The 20345-nt window shown below is 66.9% G+C and overlaps 1 protein-coding gene across 4 annotated transcripts; it reads left to right on the forward strand.

Moving 5' to 3' along the window:
- The first annotated feature begins 977 nt into the window (after positions 1-977).
- On the forward strand, positions 978-19334 carry CAMK2B (calcium/calmodulin dependent protein kinase II beta). 4 transcript variants are annotated; one of them, XM_059490690.1, is made up of 21 exons: positions 978-1103; positions 3650-3744; positions 6181-6240; positions 6367-6421; positions 6512-6577; positions 8483-8555; positions 9282-9384; positions 9687-9770; positions 10145-10239; positions 10406-10528; positions 10609-10692; positions 11660-11702; positions 12121-12195; positions 14217-14254; positions 14332-14403; positions 15776-15820; positions 16031-16079; positions 18216-18291; positions 18424-18518; positions 18819-19053; positions 19123-19334. In XM_059490690.1, the coding sequence occupies exons 1-20, from the start codon at positions 1039-1041 to the stop codon at positions 19049-19051; spliced, it is 1629 nt and encodes a 542-aa protein (XP_059346673.1). In that variant the 5' UTR covers positions 978-1038; the 3' UTR covers positions 19052-19053; positions 19123-19334. The 4 variants fall into 4 exon arrangements, with proteins under 4 accessions (XP_059346673.1, XP_059346674.1, XP_059346675.1 ...); XM_059490691.1 differs by lacking the exon at positions 15776-15820; XM_059490692.1 differs by lacking the exon at positions 12121-12195 and having other exon boundaries at positions 14214-14254.
- Positions 19335-20345: the final 1011 nt, after the last annotated feature.

Below are 20345 nucleotides of genomic sequence, written 5' to 3' on the forward strand. Positions count from 1 at the left end.
TGGGATCCCCACGGCTGGCTGGGTTCCACACGGTGGGTGCTTTGGGGATGCCGCCCCCGCCCGAGGTGTCACCCACCCCAGTGCCGGCATCTCCCGGTGCCGATGCGCTCACCGGGCCCCCCCGGCCCCCCGCCGCCCACCCGCGGTCCCCATGGCAACGGCAGCGCCAGCCGCCCGCCGCCCACCCGCGCCCACCCGCCCACCCAGGCACCCTCCGGGGCGGGGGGACGCCGCTGCCCCCGGCCCTGCGGCCGCTCTGCCCTGCGGGGCGGCCCCTGCGTGTCCCCCGCGCTGTGCTGCGGCACCGGGGGGCTCCAAGGTGCCCTTGGGGGAAGCACGGGGCGATTCTGTCCCGCCCCGACCCCTGCCGGGTGCTGTGCTCGGGGAGGCGTTGGAGCCTGGCAGGGTTGTTTGGGGTGACAGTGGTGCGGGAGGAGGGCGCTTGGTGTTGGGGGGAACAGGGGGGGATTCCCCGCGGGGGGAGAAGGCAGGGCGTGGATGGGGGGGGGGGGGGTCTTTGAGCGGGTTATCTGGATACTGGGGCTGTTTAGGGGGAGAATGTGGGATCCGGAGGAGCTGCGGGTTGGGATTCCTTTGGGGGGAGGTCTGGGTCTGCGTCCTGTTGCGGGGAGTGTGGATTTGGGGTCCTTGGGGGGATCCGTCGGAGGGAGCCTGGACACAGGGTTATTTATGGGGGGACTCCCGGGAAGGGCCGTCTGGGTGCGGAGCCTTTAGGGGTGGGGGCTTGGTCTCCCTCTGCCGGGGGCAGTTTGGGATAAGGGGGTCCCGGCTCGGGGGTCCGGTTGCGGGGCGCTCGCGGCGAGCGGGGGGATCCCCCGGCGTGCGGGGGCAGCTCCGCGGCGGGGGTGCCCGGGAGGGGGCTGGGGGATCCCGGGCGGGGCGGGGGGCGGCGGGGGCTGTCCCGGGCTGGAGCCTCCCCCGGCCGGCGCCTCCCCCCGCCCCCCCCGCGCCGGGCGGAGCCGGAGCCGAGCGGAGCCGGTGCCGGGGCGGCTCATTGCGGCGCGCCGCGGCGGCAGCATGGCCACCACCGTGCCCTGCACCCGCTTCACCGACGAGTACCAGCTCTACGAGGAGATCGGCAAGTAAGGGCGGCGGCCCCGGCCCCGGCCCCGGCCCCGGGGCGCGGCGGGGGCGGGGGGCGCTGCCCGGGGCTCCGGGAGCCGCTCGGTGCAGACGTGACGCATCCCCCCCCCCCCTCCTCCCCCCCCGGGATGGGACACCCGGGACTGGCCCCCCCCGCCCCCCCCGGGACCGGCCCCCCCCAGCCCACCCCCCCGGGACCGGCCCTGCCCAGCTCCCCCCCCCCCCCCGGTACTGCCCTCCCCCCGGTATTGGCCCTGCCCCCCCCAACGGCCCCCACCCCTTATACCGCCCCCTCCTGGGGCCTTCCAGCCCTCCCCGGCTGCCCGGACCCCTCAGCTCCTCTGGGCCCCCCTCCCCGTAGCCTCCCCGGTCCCTGCAGCCCCCTTGCTGCCCATCCTTATGGACCCTCACCTTTAGGCTCCCCTGTCTGTCCTCATCCCCCGGCCCCGGTCACCCCAGAACCCTCCTCCATCCCTCCCGATCCCCTGCAGTCCCCAGTCTCCTGTCCCTGGAGACCCCCACTCAGTCCTTAGAGCTGCCCTTGACCCCATGGACGCTCCATCCTCACAGACCCCCAATTCCTCCTCAACCCCCATCATTTTCACAGATTCCCCCAGCGCTGCTAATCCTGCCCCTGCCTCCTGCAGACCCCTCCGTCCTTAAAGCCCCTTTGCCTCCATTCTCACTGAGCCCCCCCATCCTTCAGACCCCCCCTCCCTGGTCCTTATAGATCCCCATCTCTCCAGATCCCCCCCAAACCCCCACCCCCTCCAGTCCTTATAGCCCCCTCGGTCCCTACCAAATCCTCCACCCTCCTCAGTCCCCCCTCCTGAGTCCTTACAGCCCCCATTTGCGCCCCCCCCCCAATTTTCCATCCTTGAGTATTTATAGGCATCTGCTCCTTTTAGATCTCCTCCCTTTTCAGGACCCCTTTGCCCCTCATCTTGATGGATTTCCCCATCCCTCCAGCCCCTCCATTTCCACAGGCCCTCCCCAATCTCCACAGACCCCCCCCTGCCCCCCCCATCCCTCTCCCCCCTGGTCCGTTTAGACCCTATTCCCCCCATCCCCTATTAGACCCTTTTGGGCCTTATATAACTCCCCAAATCCACTCCCCCTTCGGGTCCTTACAGACTCCAGCCCTCCTGGGCCCCCCGGGCCTCAAAGACTCCCAGGGCCCCTCTGCTGCCCTGAATCCCTCCAGGCCCCCCGGCTGTGCCCCCATCGTGCCCCCCTCGGGTGGGTGTTGTGGGGAGCTGGAGAGGAGCTCTTTTGGGGGGTTCATTTGCCCCCAGGGCCATGGGGATGCAGTTTTCCCCCCCATCCACCGGCAGGGATCGGCTGGGGGTAAAACGAGGGGAGCGGGGAGAGGGTCTGACCCTTTGTGAGGGGTTGCACCCCCTCCCTAGATGGGGGAACGTTTTGCAGGGGTGGCTGTAGTCCCTTTGGGGGTGCCAGCAGGGGGAACATGGTGCCAATCGGGGGCTGTTCTCTCGGTCTGCCCAAAATCCAGCCCATCCTGGTTGCCATGGCAACGTGGTCCTGTTTCCCCCTTCCCATCTCTCGGTGTAGCCTGCCAGCCATGGCGCATGTGTCCCCCCATCACCGGGGGGGGGGGGGGGGGTATTGCTCTCGCCGGGGGGAAACTGAGGCACGGCTCGGGCCAGGACAGCGTGCCCCCCCTCAGGGACTGGCACCCACCGTGTCGCCTGTCCTGGGGGCCACGTGGGGAAGGGAGGGTCAGGGCCCTGGGAGCCCCCACTTTTCCCCTGGCGGTGAGAGCATCCCCCTGTTTTGGCCAGCATGGGGCCCGTGGTGCCTGGGGACATGGGGACATGGGGCGGTGGCAGAGGACAGCCAGGCCCTGCTCCCCTCCCAGGGCACACGTCCCACACGGCTCCCTCTCCGTGGCAGGCCTGGGGTGGTGCTGGCCCCAGCCATGTCCCCATCCTTCCCGGGAATCTCCTCTGCGTGCCCTGGGGCTGCCTTGGCCCCCCCAGCAAGGGACAGGCAGGGGACGTGCAGGGACACGGGTCCTGGAAAGGGGACAGGAGCTGATGGCACCTGAAGGGGCTGCCGGTGCTTCTGCCTGGCACGGGCACGACCCTGCTTTTCCCATCCCTGTCCCTGTCCCTGGGGGGGACAGCTGGTGGCTGCCAGCTCCCCATACTCAGAGCTGGGTGCTGTGCCCCCTGCCAGCACCACCGCTGTCACCGCTGTCACCGCCACTGCCATCCTCACCATCGCCGCCACCACGGCCACCGCTGCCATCCGGGCCACCCGCTGTTCCCATGGCAACGAGCTGCCGGTGCTGGATCCTTCCTGCGACCCCCCCTCCCGCGATGCTCCGTGGCACCCAGCCCCCCCCCCCCATCCCCAAAGCCACCCCCGGCGCCCCCCCGGCAGGGCCCCGTGTGCCAGGGCCCCGTGTGCCAGGGCCCTCCCCTCACCCCCGGGCCGGGGCTCGCCCCCCGTGCTGAGTCACGGCAGGGCCGCCCCCACGCCCCCCGGCGCTCGGGGCCGCGCTGAGCCTGGCCCTCCCCAGGGGAGCCTTCTCGGTCGTCCGGCGCTGCGTCAAGCTCTGCACTGGCCATGAGTACGCTGCCAAGATCATCAACACCAAAAAGCTCTCTGCCAGAGGTAGGACCCCGGGAGCCTGGCGCTGCCAGCACCCCTCTGCCACCCCGGGGCACTCCCAGACAGGCCAGGTGCCTGGGACGGCCCCACGGCACCTGTGACACCTCTAACATCTGATACCCCTGGTGGCCATGGGACCTCTGATACCCCTGATACCCCTGGCACCTGGGACGGCCCCATGGCACCTGTGACACCTGTGACACCCCTGGTACCCCTGGTGGCTATGGTACCTCTGATACCCCTGGTGGCCATGGCACCTGTAACATCTGATACCCCTGGTGGCCATGGCACCTGTGACACCCCTGATACCCCTGGCGCCTGGGACGGCCCCATGGCACCTGTGACACCCCTGGTACCCCTGGTGGCCATGGCACCTGTAACATCTGATACCCCTGGTGGCCATGGCACCTGTGATACCCCTGACACCCCTGGTGGCCATGGCACCTGTGACACCCCTGGTACCCCTGGTGGCTATGGCACCTGTAACATCTCTGATACCCCTGGTGGCCATGGCACCTGTGACACCTCTGCCACCCCGGGGGACTCCCAGACAGGCCAGGTGCCTGGGACGGCCCCCCGGCACCTGTGACACCTGTAACATCTGATACCCCTGGTGGCCATGGCACCTGTGACACCTCTGATACCCCTGGCGCCACGACAGCCGGGCTACCTGTGGTGCCCATGGCAGGTGTGACAGCTGTGACCCCAGTGGTGCTGGTGGGAGGGAGGGGTAAATGCTCTGGGGTGGGGTCTGGCCCTGTCCATCCCCGTTATCCCCCTGCTGCCTCCCCCGAGGCCCCTCAGAACCTCACCTGTCCCTAAGGTATGGGTGCCCTGCAGGTACGCAGGTGTAAGTGGATGGGGAGGAGGGTGTGCACGCACAGGTGTGAGCCCTGTGTGTGTGCAGGTGTGAGCTGTGTGTGCACAGGTGTGTCTACATGGGGATGTGTGTGATGGTGGGTGTGCACACATGGGCAGTGGGGGTACCTGAGTGTGTGCACAGGTGTGTGTGCTTGGTGTGGGTGTGCACACATGGGCAGTGGGGGTACCTGAGTGTGTGTGTGCACAGGTGTGTGTGATGGTGGGTTTGCACAATGAGCAGTGGGGATACACACACACCTGAGTGTGTGTGCTTGGTGTGCAGGCAGGTGCACATGTCAACAGTGTGTGAGTGTGTGCTTGCACACGAGGGTGAGCACTGCTGTGTGTGCACAGCTGTGAGCAGAGTGGGTGCCTGTGGGGTGGGGTGTGCTCACAGCTCGGCAGTGGGGGTGTGCAGGTGTGTGCAGGTGTTTGCAGGTGTGGGATGTGTGACAGCGTGTGGGGGTGTGCAGGTTTAGGGTGTGCATTTGGATAAGAGGCAGCACAGAGTGGCACAGGGGGCGTGTGAGTGTTCTGTGTGTACACACATGTGTCTGTGGCTGGAGCTGTGTGCACAGGTGTGAGCAGTGCACACACACACGTGTGTGAGCTGTGTGCACATCTGTGCGCATGTCTGTGTGCCCTTGAATGCAGACACACCCAGAAATGCAGCTGCACACACAGGTACACATGTGCACTCATACAGTGGCTGTTGCAAGCACACACATGTAGAGTTGCACACACACACAGCTGCACAGATGTGCACACACCTGCACATGCAGGAACCACCCCGCACGGGGGAACAGCTGCACACTCCACATCCCGTACAAACACAGGTACAGTGATGCACACGGTACAGCCACACACACACATGTATACCTGTGCACACAGGTACAGCCACGGAGCTGTCTGGCTGCACACAGAGGTGCACAGAGGGACAGCCACACGCAGGCACACTCACGTGTGTGCACAACTGCAGGGTAGGGATACCCACCACACCTGCACACCCACACGCAGGTACAGGCACACACAGGTACAGCCACAGGTGCTTGCGCACATGTGCCCTCCCATCCGTACCTGTGTACCGGCATGCACAGCCCCACACACGAGCCCACACGTGAATGTGCACACCTGTGCACACCTGCAGCTTGTGCATGCCTGTATCCACATGCACACCCCACCCATACCTGTACACACGTGCACACGTGCGCACCCAGGCACGCGTGCACAAGCTCACAGGTGCCGCCCCCCCAGCCCTGCCCCCAGTGCATACCTGCACACCCACAGAGCCACGTGGCTCCCTCAGGGGCATCTTGGGCTGCTCTCACTGGGGCTGGGCTGGGGACAGGTGACATGAGGGGGCTGCAGGGCAGGGCAGGTGAGGGGCTGCAGGGCAGGTGAGGTGAGGGGGTGCAGGGCAGGGCAGGTGAGGGGCTGCAGGGCAGGTGAAGGGGTGCAGGGCAGGTGAGGGCATGCAGGGCCAAGGAGGTGAGGAGATGCAGGGCAGGTGAGGGGGTGCAGGGCAGGTGAGGGGGCTGCAGGGCCGGGGAGGGGCCCCCCTGACCTGTGCCCCCCCAGATCACCAGAAGCTGGAGCGCGAGGCGCGGATCTGCCGGCTGCTCAAGCACTCCAACATCGGTGAGTGACCGGGGACAGGGGGTGGCACCCCTGGGGACACCCCGAGGGACGCCGGCAGTGGCTGGGAGAGGGGACCCGGGCTCGGTGGCGCCTGAGGCTGAGCCTGTCCCCATCTGGTCCCCACAGTGCGGCTCCACGACAGCATCTCCGAGGAGGGCTTCCATTACCTCGTCTTTGACCTGTGAGTGCGGCAGGAGGCTCCCGGAGCTCCGGGAGGGCTCGGGGGATGCCGGGGGCCCTCGGGCTCATGTGGGGCTCGGCTGTGTTCCAGGGTGACGGGCGGCGAGCTCTTTGAGGACATCGTGGCGCGGGAGTACTACAGTGAGGCCGATGCCAGGTGAGCGCTCGGCCCCGCGCAGCGCCGGGCACCGTGCCCGTGCCCCGTGCCCTGCAGGGATGGGGCAGCGCAGCCAGGCAGGCAGGGGGGGCAGCCCCGCGGCCCCTCTGTTACTGCAGCCCCTCCATCCGGGCCTGGGTGGGGCGGGGCCCCCGGCTGGGGCACCCCCGTATTGCACAGCCCCGTGCTCCCCCCTCTGCCGCCGAGCCCCGGCGCTGGTGCCCTGTGCCGGGGGGGCTGGGGGCAGGTGGGGGCCCCGGGCCCCTCGGTGCCGTGCCAGCCCCCGTGCCCTGTGTGCCGCCGTGTGCCCCCCCCGTGGTCTCTGGGCTTTCACAACATTTGTTTCTCCCCCTCTCTCGTTCCCCCCATCTCCGCCCCCCCCCCCGTCCCCGTGCCCCTCGTGCCCCTCACCTCCTCCATCCATTCCCCCCATCCCTCTGTCCCTCTCGTCTCCCATCACTCGTTGCTCGGGCTCTGTTCGTGTCCGTGTGTCCATCTGTGTGTCCGTCCGTCCCACCGCTGCCCTCCGCTCGCTGCCCCCCTGGCCCTTGCCCTCTGTTTTGCCTCCCACACCCGTCCTTGCCCCCGAAATGCCTCCTATCCTCCCATGCCCCTCTCCTGCCTCTTTCTCCCACCCCTCTGCCCCCAACCTGTCCCCACACCCCGGCCTCTCACTTCTTGCCCCCCACCCCTTTACCTCATCCCCCCCGCCAACCTGCCCCCCATTCCCACCCCCTTTACCTCATCCTGACCCCATCCCGCCCCCGTCTCCCACCCGTGCCCCTCCATCCTGCACCCCCTCACCCCATCCCGCCCCCTCCCGCCCCCTTTGCCCTCTCCTGCCCTTCCCCTGCCCCCTCCCGCCCCGCCCGCCCCCCGTTCTGTTTTGCAGTCACTGTGTCCATGAGCTCTTTGCCCGCGTTCCTCCCACCCATCACTTTGCCCCTGAGCAGAGGGAGCCGCAGGTCAGTATCTGGGGGGGGCCGGGGGGGCCGTTTCCCCCTCGCTGCCCCCGCCCGCGCTGCCCCCGCTCCCCGGCCCCCTCCGCTCCTCAGGACCCCGCTCTGCTCTGGGCCTTTCTCCTCACTCTTTTTTCTCCCTGAGCCCCCTTTTTTTGCCCCCCCCTCACAGGGAGGTGCACCCCCGGTGCCCCCGCTCCCCCAGCCAGCGGGGCCCCCCTTCACCCCCATTTCAGGCTCTCATCCCCTCGCTCCTTCCCTCTTTCTTTCTTGTCTCGTCTCCATCCGCCGCCCCATCCCCTGTTCCCCCCTCCCCGTCAGTCCTGTCTGGGGGACCCCCGTGTCTGGGCGGCAGCAGGGACGGGGGGCTTCCGTGGGGGACGGGGGGGCACAGAAACACCACTGGGGTGGCCCCCGTGGCTCTGTGCCCAGGGTGGAGCTCACCTGGTGGGCGCCGAGGGGTGAGCCCAGGCAGTGACCCCCAGGGGATGATCCCACAGGTGTGACCCCAGGCAGTGACCCCCAGGGGATGATCCCACAGGTGTGACCCCTCTCAGTGACCCCCTTGGAGTGACACCCCAGGGGTGACCCCAAGGGATGACTCCCAGACAGGGATGTGCCCCCAGGAAGGAATGACACGCTCAGGGATGACCCCTCCTCAGGCTGTGACGTCCCCACAGGTGTCCCCTAGGCACCGAGCCACCCCAGGTGGGGCTGTCCCCAGGGTAACCCCTCTGTGTGACCCCCCAGGGGTGATGCCCCCGGGCTGAGCCCCTGGCAGGGGTACAGAGAGGTTCTCATGCACGCAAATCCAAGGTCACCGCTGGTTTTTGTCAGTTCCCCCGGGTGCAGAGGGACAGGGGCTGCTTTGGGGGTGCAGGTGGTGCGCAGGGTGTGAGGCAGGTGGGGGGCAGCGTGCCTCTGACCCCCTCCCATTTGCACGCAGCCACTGCATCCAGCAGATCCTGGAGGCTGTCCTGCACTGTCACCAGATGGGGGTGGTCCACAGGGACCTCAAGGTAAGTGTGTCCCCCACCCCCATCCATCCCCCTGCCCAGTTCCTGGGGTCCCCACAACCCGGGGCTGCCCTGGCCTGGCGGGTTCTGGGGGCTCACTGGGATCTTGCTGGGCTTTGGGGATCCCCTCAGCTTTGGGGATCCCCATCCACCTTTCCTGGGGGTGCACACGTGTCCCCCAGCTGTGTCACAGTTCTGCACTGCTGGGGGGTCTCACTGCAGCCCCCAGCTGCCATTGCCCCAGGAGGAGTGTGAGCTGTGGGGATGGAAATGGATGGGGGCATGGGGGGGGGAGCAGCTGGAGCTTGGCTGGGGGACAGGGCAGGACACGGGAGGGTGATGGTGGGACACGGGGGGACAGCGGGACACACAGGGATGGTGGGACACGGGGGGACAGCGGGACACACAGGGATGGTGGGACACGGGGGGACAGCGGGACACACAGGGATGGTGGGACACAGAGGGACATGGGGACAATGGGACACACGGGGATGGTGGCATGGGGGGATGCTGGGCTGAGGCCAGTGAGACGCAGGCGGACCCTGAGCTGGCCGTGGGGCTGTGCCATGCGGCGCCATTGGCAGAGGGCACCCACGGCCGCAGCCCCACAGCACAGAGCCAGCCGAGGGCAGGACCTGGGCAAGGGCAGCAGTGAAGTCCCTCTGTGGTTGCTGCATCCCTGCTCTCTGTCCCCCCCGTCTGTGCCCCGTGCTGGTGCTCCCTGTGCAGCCCGAGAACCTGCTCCTGGCCAGCAAGTGCAAAGGGGCAGCAGTGAAGCTGGCAGACTTTGGCCTCGCCATCGAGGTGCAGGGGGATCAGCAGGCCTGGTTTGGTGAGTGCTGGTGTCCCCCTGTCCCCCACAGCCCCTGCCCACTGCTCTGGGCACCTGTGCTGTGTCTGCTGGGTCCCTGCACATCCCTGAGTCCCTGCTCTGTTCCTGCTGTGTCTGCCCCGAGCCCACCCCAGCCCCATCCCAAACCCACCCTGTCCCTGCCCTGTGCCCTCTGCATCCTGCTCCCTGCCCACCCCTGCCCAGCACATCCCTGCCCCACGTCCCAGTGCCGTGTCCTGTCCTTGTCCTCTCCCCTTGTGGCTCATCTGTCTCTCCTCACGCTCTCTCTGTCCCTGTCCCAGGATTTGCAGGCACACCTGGCTACCTGTCCCCCGAGGTGCTGCGCAAAGAGGCCTATGGCAAACCCGTGGACATCTGGGCATGTGGTAAGAGCCAGTCCCTGCCTGTCCCTGCCCAATCCCATCCTATCCCTGCCCCATCACTGCCCAGTCCCTTTCTGATCCCATCCCACTCCCATTTGGCACTTTCCAGGCTCCATTCCAGTCTTATCCCATGCCCATCCTAGTATCGCCCTTTTCCCCACCCCATTTCTGTGCTGGTGCCAGTTCGTGTTCCAGCTCTGACCCCATCCCGGGGCCATCCCATGCCATGTGCCTGGCAGTGCCACACTGTCTGTGCCATCCTGGCAGCACAGGGACAGCCCACGTGTGGAATGCTTGCTTTGTCACGGGGACACCTTTGAGGGAGCCCGGGTGGTCTGGGGTCCCTGCATCCCTTAACCCCAGTCTCCCCGGCCCAGGGGTCATCCTGTACATCCTGCTGGTGGGCTACCCGCCCTTCTGGGACGAGGACCAGCACAAACTCTACCAACAGATCAAGGCTGGCGCCTACGACGTAAGTGCCCGGTGCCAGGGCCCGTTAATTCCGGAACCTTCTGGGAGCTGCAGCTGATCTGCAGCTGTGGGCTTGTCTTTGGTGCTGGCTGGGGACGTGTGGGGATGTGGGGGCCATGGGGCTGCCCCTCCTCAGCTGTCCCCCCCGTGTCCCCGTGCTCCCCCAGTTCCCTTCGCCTGAGTGGGACACGGTCACCCCCGAAGCCAAAAACCTCATCAACCAGATGCTGACCATCAACCCCGCCAAGCGCATCACAGCCCACGAGGCCCTCAAGCACCCGTGGGTCTGCGTAAGTGCAGGGGTCCCCCGGGCCTGGCACCCCCATGGCGCTGCCCCTGGCACCCGGTGCTGACCCCCCTGTCCCCGCAGCAACGCTCCACCGTGGCCTCCATGATGCACAGGCAGGAGACAGTGGAGTGCTTGAAAAAGTTCAACGCCCGGAGGAAGCTCAAGGTGAGGGGGCTGCGGGGGAGCTGTGGGCTGGGGGCAGTGCTGGGGACACCACCCTGCCTCTCATCTCCATGGGGCTCTCCTGTGGGACCCTCCCTGCCCTGCCCGCTGTGGGACCCCTGCCCTGCCCGCTATGGGACCCTCCCTGCCCTGCCCGCTGTGGGACCCTCCCTGCCCACTGTGGGACCCTCCCTGCCCACTGTGGGACCCTCCCTGCCCGCTATGGGACCCTCCCTGTCCTACCCACTGTGGGACCCTCCCTGCCCGCTATGGGACCCCTGCCCTGCCCGCTGTGGGACCCTCCCTGTCCTACCCACTGTGGGACCCTCCCTGCCCGCTATGGGACCCCTGCCCTGCCCGCTGTGGGACCCCTGCCCTGCCCGCTATGGGACCCTCCCTGCCCTGCCCACTATGGGACCCTCCCTGCCCGCTGTGGGACCCTCCCTGCCCTACCCACTGTGGGACCCCTGCCCTGCCCGCTGTGGGACCCCTGCCCTGCCCGCTATGGGACCCTCCCTGCCCTGCCCGCTGTGGGACCCCTGCCCTGCCCGCTATGGGACCCCTGCCCTGCCCACTATGGGACCCCTGCCCTGCCCGCTATGGGACCCTCCCTGCCCTACCCACTGTGGGACCCCTGCCCTGCCCGCTATGGGACCCCTGCCCTGCCCACTATGGGACCCCTGCCCTGCCCGCTATGGGACCCTCCCTGCCCGCCGTGGGACATTTCCCTGCCCTGCCTGCTGTGGCAGCACCTGGTACGGTGGCAGAACCCGGCATCTTCCTGCCCCAGCGCCCTTCAGGGCCTTCCTGTGCCCTTCCATGGGGCACAGTCCCTTCCCATCATGTGTCGCAGTCCCAGTCCTGTGGGCCCCACCCTGCACCCCCCATCCCATCGCCCGTTTGCCCCCTGCCCCTCGCCCTCCCCACGGCACCCCAGCCCCTCTGCGGCTCACGCTGTCCCTCCCCGCAGGGTGCCATCCTCACCACCATGCTGGCCACCAGGAACTTCTCAGGTAAGGGGGGGCTCGCCCTGGCCGGGGGGGGCCGGGGGCCGCAGTCCCCCCTCCACGCCCCCCCCCCCGGGCCGGTGCCCCCCTCTCTCTATCTCGCTGTCTTTCTCTCTTTCTCCCCTCCCTTCCTTAACCCCCCCACCCATTTTTTCCCCATCGGTGAGGACGGGGCATGTGGTAGCCGCGGTGGGGCCGGCGGCGCCCCCCGCCCCACGCACACACGGCAGCAGGTAGAGCGCGGTGGTCCCCGCGTGTCCCCCCGGGCAGGGGCACGGACACCGCAGCCCCCCCCAGGCCTGGGGCCGGGTGAGGGGCGCCCCGAGAGCTCTCTCTGGGGGGGGGGAGGGCGGGGGTCCCGGCCGGCCCCGCCGCCCCCTAACAGGAGCTCCGCTCCCTCTCTCTCTCTCCGGCCCTCCGGCAGTGGGCAGACAGACCACCGCTCCTCCCACCATGTCGGCGGCCGCTGCCGGGGCCCCGCTGGGGCTGGTGGAACAAGGTAGACGCGTCCGCAAAGGGCCCCCGGCCCCCCGGCCCCGCTTGGTCTCTGTGTGTCCCCGGACCCTCCATCCCCACGTCGCCCCCCTCTTCTCCCGCCCGTCCTCTTCCCTGCCTCCCACCTCCCCAACGGGTTTCGGGTGCCCTCCTCGGAAATCGGAGCGCATGCATGGCCCCCCGGCACTGCCCCCGCAACCGCTCCCTCCCTGCTGGCCCCGAGAGACGCCGCTGTCCCCCTGCTGCCCCCGCACCCGGCCCCGGGGAGGGGTCCCTGAACGGCCCCCACCCCCGAGGCGGGCTGTGACTGCCTCAGCCCGGAGGGGACACGCTGGTGCCGTCCCCAGGTGCGCAGTGGTGCCATCCCCGGGTGCGCACGGGTGCCATCCCCAGTCCACACTGGGTGAACACAGGGAGCTGGGGTGGGGGGATGATTTTGGGGATGATTTTGGGGATGATTTTGGGGATGATTTTGAGCCTCCCCACTGCTCCCACCCCCCCATGCACACAGGGGGGGCACACGGTGCATGAAGGGGGGGGCAAAAAGCTGCATGTCCCGTGTCCCCCCGTGCCCCCCCTGCGTCCCCACCCCGCATGTCCCCCCTTGCATGTCCCCCCCCCGCACGTCCCCCCATGCATGTGCCTCCCCACGGCTTCTGAGAGCTGCAGCCGGTGTTTGTGGTGCCGTGAAACACTCGGCGGGTCTTAAACCACCCCCTCACCCAGGGCTGCCCCTGGCCCCCCTGCCAGGGGTCCCCCCCTCCCGCCCCCCAATTCGGCTCTGGTTTAAACCCCCACCTCTCAGCGCCCGCCTGCTTTCAGAGGAGGGACCGGGACCCTTGGGGACACCCTGCTAGGGCCCCTGGGGGACACAGGGCCAGGGGAGGGATGTGTGGGTCATGTCCCCCTCCTCTGGTGCCGATGGGCGCCACCCTGCTGTCACTGGGCTTGTCGCCACACATCTCCCCCCAGCTTGTGCTGCCAGCCAGGGGAGGGGTCCCTCAGTGTGGAGGGATGACGAGGATGCTCGAGGTGACGCCCCCTGCCCTCCACACACCCCCACAAGCACTCGTGCCCCACCACGTCCCCGTCACTCCTGTTCCCCTCTGGCCAGAGGTCGTGGTAGCAGTGACAGATGCTCGTACCCGTGCCCGTCCTTGTCCCCCTCCAGGGAGACAGGGGGGCACAGGCGGCTGTCCCCGCCCCCTGTACTCAACTCATCATTTTTATGTTCTTTTTTTATGTTTTTCCCCTTTTCCTCCTTTCCCCCCTCCCCGTTTCTCTCTTGTCCCCCTCCCCACTCCTCTCTCTCGCTTTCCTCTCTGCATTTCTCCAAGGTAAGCCAGCCCTGCCCCCCCACGCGGGGGCCACCAGGATGGGGACCCCCCTCAGGTTGGGGGCACCTCCTCCCCCCAGTGTGGGGACCCCCTGAGTTTGGGGACCCTTCCCTCCAGGATGGGGACACCCTGCCTGGATGGGGATCCCCACAGGTTGAGGACATCCATCCCAGGGTGGGGACAGCCCCCCAAGTTCGGGGATCCCCCCTGAGTTTGGGAACCTCCCACTAGGAGGGGGACACCCCCCAGGATGAGAATGGTCCCACAAGGTTGGGGAACCCCTCCCTGGGTGGGGACCTTCCTGAGGCTGGGGACTCCTCCAGGTGGGGGACACCCCTCCCAGCATGGAGAACACCCCCAAAATGGGGATTCCCTAGGATGGGGACACCCCACCCAGCATGGGGACTCCCCCCTGTAAGGGAACACCCCCAGCATGGGGACACTTCTCAAAACGGAGCCCCCTTAGAATGGGGACACCCCTCCCTGCATGGGGACCACCCCTCTAAAATGGGGACCTCCCCCAGGCTGGGGACAGCACCGTGCTGGCGTGTTCCCCTCTGTGGCACGGGGGTTGGTGCTGCCAGCACCCGGGGTGGGGTCAGGCGGGGTGGCCGGGAGGGCTCTGGGCACGGGGACCTGCGGTGCCCCTCGTGCAGGGGGGCACTGACCCTGTCTCCCCCCGCAGCAGCTAAGAGCTTACTGAACAAGAAGGCGGACGGCGTCAAGGTGAGGGGCCCGAGGGGCTGGGGGGGCCCGGGGGGCTCCTTCCCCCATGGCACTGAGCCCCCGTCTGTCCCCTGCAGCCCCAGACCAACAGCACCAAAGGCAGCGCCGGCGTCACCAGCCCCAAGGGGACCCTCCCGCCCACCGCTCTGGTAGGTGCCCCCCGCCCGGCACCCCAAATCCCCCGTCCCATGGGATCCATCCCACTGCCCATCCCATCCCATCCCATTGGCCGCTCCTGGGGAGGGGGGGTCCCGAGCATGGAGAGGGGAGTGCAGGACGGGGGCGCAGGGGGACCCCGCCGCACAGAGCAGGTGGGTGAAGGGACAGCCCCGTGTCCCCCTCGGCCCTGGGCAGAGCGGCATGGCTGAGGACACGCCCATGCAGGTGTCCCGTGCAGGGACAAGGTAGGTCCAGGACACGGACACAGAGATGTTCCTGCCGTGGGCACAGCAAGGTGGGTGCAGGACGAGGGCGTGAGGGTGTCCTGTGACGTGGGCACAGCAAGGTGGGTGCAGGGTATGGGCACAGATGCCCCATAATGGGGACAAGGCACAGCCTGGTGACACAGATGGACAGGTGGGTGGAGGGCAGGGCGTGGGGACGCCCTGCAGTGCCAGTGGCAAGGCAGGTGCAGGTCACAAGGATGGGGCTGCTGACTGTGACCTCACAGGTGAGGTAAGTGCAGGATCCAGACATGGAACTGCCCAGCGGGCACAGTAGGGTAAAGGCATGGCTGTCTAGAGCAGCATGTGCTGGATTTGGGGGTGCTGTGGCAGTGCCAACAGCAAGGTAGGTGCGGGGTGTGGGGGCAGGTGTGCCCGTTGTGACCTTTATGGCACAAGGGGTGCAGAGCAAGGGCATGGGACCATGAGGGCAGGATACAGGCAGGGTGATGCCCAGCTGGCACAGAGTGCTGTGCACTGGGGAAGGGGTGCCTGGCTGGTCAGTGAGTGCAGAATATGGAGAAAGGGGTGCCCACCCCACACACTGAGGGTGGGATGGGCAGCAGGAAGCTGTGGATGGGGGTGCTCAGGATGCAGACACAGGGACGGTTGGGATGCAGGCACAGCAGTCTGGGTCTGGGTGCCCGCTGAGGGATGCACAAGGACATGGGCAGTGCTCGGGATGCGGGCAGCAGGACGGTTGGGGTTCAGGCACGGGGATGCCCAGGACGCTGAGATGCACGGTGAGTGGAGCCCCTGGGCACTGGGATACAGGACAGGGGCACGGAGCTGCCCCCCCAGCCCAGCCCATCCTTTTGGCCTCACTGCGTCTCTCCCCCGGCTCTGCCCACCTCTTTCCCCCCTCTCTTCCCCCTCCATGTCTGTGAATTAAACCATTTGGCTTTGCTGGACTAATGACTCTCTGCTTCTCTCCCCCCTCTCTATCCCCTTCCCAAACCCGGTCTGGGTCTCTCTCCTCGCCCCTGTCCACGTGCTGCTCAATCCGTCGTCCCCCCTCGTTGTCCCCTCCGGGCTCTTGCTTCCCCCACCCCGCCTGTCTCTCTCCCTTCTCCTGTAGGAGCCTCAAAGTACCGTAATCCATAACCCCGGGGACGGCGCCAAGGTACCGCTGCCCGCCCTCGCCTCCATCCCCCGCATCAGCCATGGCCGGGGGGGTGCCAGGAGCGCGGGGGCAGCGGGGTCCCCCCGCGCCGTCCGGCCCCGCCGGGGTCCTGCCGAGCCCCCCAGGCTCGTCCCCCCTCCCCGTGCCCCCCGGGGCCAGCTCTGACCCCCTGTTTGTGTCTCCCCCCCACCGCCGCCGCCCCGCGAGCAGGAGTCCTCCGACAGCACCAACACCACCATCGAGGACGAGGACACCAAAGGTGACGGGCGTGGGGGCGGCTGGGCTGCACTGGGATGCACTGGGAGCGAGCCGGGGTGGTGCTAGGATGCACTGGGTTGCACTGGAATGGCACTGGGATGCACTGGGAGGGTCTTGGAATGCACTGGGGTGGTGCTAAGATGGCACCAGTATGCATTGGGGTGCACTGGAATGGTACTGGGATGACCTGTAGGATGCACTGTAGGATGGCACTGTACTGGACAGCTGTGGAATGCACCAGGATGGCACTAGGATGCATTGGGATGCACTGGGAATGTGCTAGAATGCACTGGGGTGGAGCTGGGATGGCACTAAGATGCAGTGGGTGCACTGGAATGGCACTGGGATGGCACTGGCATAGCACCAGGATGCAGTTGGTTCACTGGGATGCACTGGAGCAGCACTGAAGTCATTGAGACGGAGCTGGGATGGCACCAGGATGCACTGGAATGGCACTGGGATACACTGGGACGGTGATGGGATGCACTGGGATGGCACTGGAATGCACTGGGATGGCACCAGGATGCACTGGGAGCGTGCTGGATGGAATGCATTGAATAGAGCTGGGATGCATTGGCAGAGGATGCCTTGGATTGCACTGGAATTGCACTGGGATGAACTGGGGTGGACTGGCATGGCACCAAGCTGCAGTTGGTGCACTGTGATGTGCTGGGGCAGCACTGGAATGCACTGGGTGGGGTTTGGGATGGCAACAGGATCCATTGGGATGGCACTGGGACGTTTTGGGATGCACTGGGAGTGTTCAAACTCACTGGAATTGATCTGGGCTGACACCAGGATTCATTGAGATGGCGCCAGGATACACTGGGAGCATGCTGGGCTGCACTGGGAGGGTACTGGGAGGCATTGGGGTGCGCTGGGTGGAAATGGGATAGACTGGGACACGCTGGAATGGCCCTGGAATGGCAGCTGGGTTTAGTTGAAAAGGCACTGGGATGGCGCCAGGATGCATTGCAATGATACTGGGACATACTGGGATGGTACCAGGAGGTGATCTGGGTAGAGCTAGGCTGTACTGGGCTGAACTGGGATGCCCTGGAATAGAAGTGAGACACAGAACGTTGGCACTGAGATGTGGTGAGAAGTTGCTGACAGAAACTGGAGTGTACTGGGACATACTGGGATGGAAATGGGCGGTGTTGGAATGGACAGGTGGCACTGGGATACACTAGGAGGGCACAGGAGTGACACTGAGATGCACTGGGATGTAGTGGAGCGGCACTGAGGTGGTTGGGGTACATTAGAGTGACAAAAGAATGGATTGGGGAGCACCAGGATACCGTGGAATGGTACTAAGATTAATTGAGATACACTGGAGTGACAGTGGGATGGGACTGGGGGATACTGGAATGCCCTGGAGTGTACTGGGCTGTCACTGGAATGCAGCAGGATTGAACTCGGGTGTATTGGAATGCACTGGGCTGGCACTGGGATGCACTGGGAAGCATCAGAGCACACGAGCAGCTCTGGGATGCACTAGGATTGCACTGGGATGTATCAGGATGCACTTGTATGGAACTGGGAGGGTACTGGGATGCACTGGAATGGCACTGAGACACACTGGGATGGCACTGGGAAACACCAGTGTGGAACTGGCTGTTCTGGGATGTGCCAGAACGGCACTGGGATGTACTGGGACTTGAAGGAGCAGTGCTGGGAGACACTTGGAACTACTGGGACAGGCTGAGCAGGCACTGGGATGCTTTGAGCAGGCTGGGAGGGCACTGGGATGGCACTGGGACATGCAGGGCTGGCACTGGGCTGGCAGTGAGACTTGTGAATACTGGTGTGGCAGAGCTGTGGGGGTCCTGGGAGCGCAGCGGTCCCTATCTGTCCCCAAGGGGTGTCTGTCTGTCCCCATAGTTTCTGTGTCTGTCCTCGAGGTCCCTGTGTGTGCCCCTGTGGCCTGTCTTGTCTGCCCTCATGGTCCGTCTGTCTGTCCCCGAGGTCCATCCCCACGGTCTGTCTGTCTGTCCCCAAGGCTTTTCTGCCCCCAAGGTCTGTCTGTCCGTCCCTGTGTCTGTCCCCAAGCCTCCCCTCATGTCCCGTGTCCACCCCCCGCCCCGGACGGTGTCCCCGGGGCTGGGGCGTGGCGGTGACAGTGGCGTGCCCCCAGCCCGCAAGCAGGAGATCATCAAGATCACGGAGCAGCTCATCGAGGCCGTCAACAACGGCGACTTCGAGGCCTACGCGTGAGTGGGGCGGGGCCGGCTGGGTGGAGCCGGGCGGGGCCGGGGGCGGGACCGGCTGGGTGGGGCCGGGCGGGGCCGGGCGGGGCCAGCTGGGTGGAGCCGGGCGGGGCAACTCTCACCTGCCGCCCGCAGGAAGATCTGCGACCCGGGGCTCACCTCCTTTGAGCCCGAGGCACTGGGCAACCTGGTGGAGGGAATGGACTTCCACCGCTTCTATTTCGAGAACTGTGAGTACCCGAGCTGCCCGCGACACCTGCCCGTCCTGCCTGCCCGTGACACCTGCCTGTCTCACCTGCCCTGCCCCTCCAGGCCCTGTCCAGCCCAGCCCGATCCGTCCTGCCTCCTTCACTGTCCCCTGTCTCTTGCCCACTGCCTGCCCATCCTGGTCACCTTGTTTGCCTGTCCCCAGCCCTCCTTTGCTGGGCCATCTGTCCGCTTGCACTGCCCCCGTCCCTGTCCCCATCCCTGCCCGTTCCCCGTTCCCTGCCGGTGCCGGTGCCAGCCGCGCTGTCCCGGCCGCCCCGCAGTGCTCTCCAAGAACAACAAGCCGATCCACACGACCATCCTGAACCCGCACGTTCACGTTATCGGGGAGGACGCGGCGTGCATCGCCTACATCCGCCTGACGCAGTACATCGACGGGCAGGGCCGGCCCCGCACCAGCCAGTCCGAGGAGACGCGCGTGTGGCACCGCCGCGACGGCAAGTGGCAGAACGTGCACTTCCACGGCTCGGGGGCCCCGGTGGCCCCGCTGCAGTGAAGGTGAGCCGGGCTCGGGGCCGGGGCGCGGGCAGCCGCGGCCGTGGCTCACCCACCGCGCTGTCCCCGCAGAGCTGGCGGTGGCTGTCCTGGTTCCAGCCCGATGGAGACGGCGATGGGAGCCGATGGCAGCCGGAGCTGCGGCCCCCCGAGCACGCGTCCGCATGCCTGTCCCCCCTACCCCGGCCCCGCTCCCCCCTCCGGTGCCTGTGTTTGCAGAAAACAAAAAGACAAAAAAAAAAAAAAAAAAAAGAAAAAAGAAAAAAAAAAAAAAAAAGCCAAAATTATGAAGACCACACAAAAAAAAAAAAAAAAAAAAGGAAAAAAAAAAGGGGGGAAAACCCACCCCCAGTCCCCAACCCCACCCACACCCCCAAACCCGACCCAGCCGCTCGGCCACAGGCGAGGGCGCTGGGGGGCTCGGCCCCCCCCCTTGGCCCGTCTCTGCTGGGGGGGACGGGGGGTCCCGAACCCCCTCCCGGCTGTGCTCGTGGCGTGTTGCTGTCGCTGGTGGTGGATGTTGTTCTTTGGGCTCCGCTTTGCTCTGTCCTGCCCCAGCCCCTGTACATAGAGAGAGCTATTTATTTTTGAATTCCCGCGGGGGTCCCCAGCACCGGGGGGCCGCCGGGGGGTGAGTGAGGGGGGGGGGGGGACGCGCAGAGCCTCTCTCCCCTGCAGCCCGGCGCGGTGCCCGCCCCGGGAGCGCCGCCCGTGGGCCCGAGCCGACCCCGGGCGCTGCTGCTGCTGCTGCTGCTGCTGCGCGGGGAGCGGGGGCTGCCCTGGGGAGGCTCCCGCAGGGCCCCCCGAGCCCCCGGCCCGCTGCTCCCGCCCCAGCAGCCCCGCCGCAGCGCCAGCCCGGGGCGCGGGCAGGGGCTGGGGGCGCCGCTCGGGGGGCAGAGGGCAGCTGGGGTGCGGGGTGGGGCGGGGGGCTCAGGACGATCCAGCCAGCACTGACGCAGCATCGAAAGCACTTTAGACTAAGAGAATGGGTCTCTTAGGGGGCACAGGCTGCTCCGCCGGGCGCCCAGCACGGGGGCGCACCCTGCACCCCCTCCCACGGCCCGCGCCCGGGGGTCCCGGCCCCGCAGCCCCCCGGCCATCCACGCCGGGCGCTCCCCACGTCCCCCAGGGCATCCCCACCACGCTGAGGGCTGGTTTGGCTGGGGGCAGGGGGCGGGGCGGGCGGGCGGGGGATATTCATTATTTTTTAATTATTCTGATGATTTCTCTGCATGCCCTTTGCGCGGGAGCAACCCTCGGGCGCTAACGCTGTATGTTGAGGAGCTGAGCTGTTC

This window comes from Ammospiza nelsoni, chromosome 30, assembly GCF_027579445.1.
Source record: "Ammospiza nelsoni isolate bAmmNel1 chromosome 30, bAmmNel1.pri, whole genome shotgun sequence".
Lineage (NCBI taxonomy): Eukaryota > Metazoa > Chordata > Aves > Passeriformes > Passerellidae > Ammospiza > Ammospiza nelsoni.

What these genes read in the sequence shown, in the direction of transcription:
- CAMK2B (XM_059490690.1), top strand. Translation starts at nt 1,039, where the DNA reads ATGGCCACCACCGTGCCCTGCACCCGCTTCACCGACGAGTACCAGCTC. An exon ending in TCAAGGCTGGCGCCTACGAC is followed by an intron (nt 10,240 to 10,405) that starts GTAAGTGCCCGG and finishes GTGCTCCCCCAG; the next exon opens with TTCCCTTCGCCTGAGTGGGA. An exon ending in AGAAGGCGGACGGCGTCAAG is followed by an intron (nt 14,255 to 14,331) that starts GTGAGGGGCCCG and finishes TGTCCCCTGCAG; the next exon opens with CCCCAGACCAACAGCACCAA.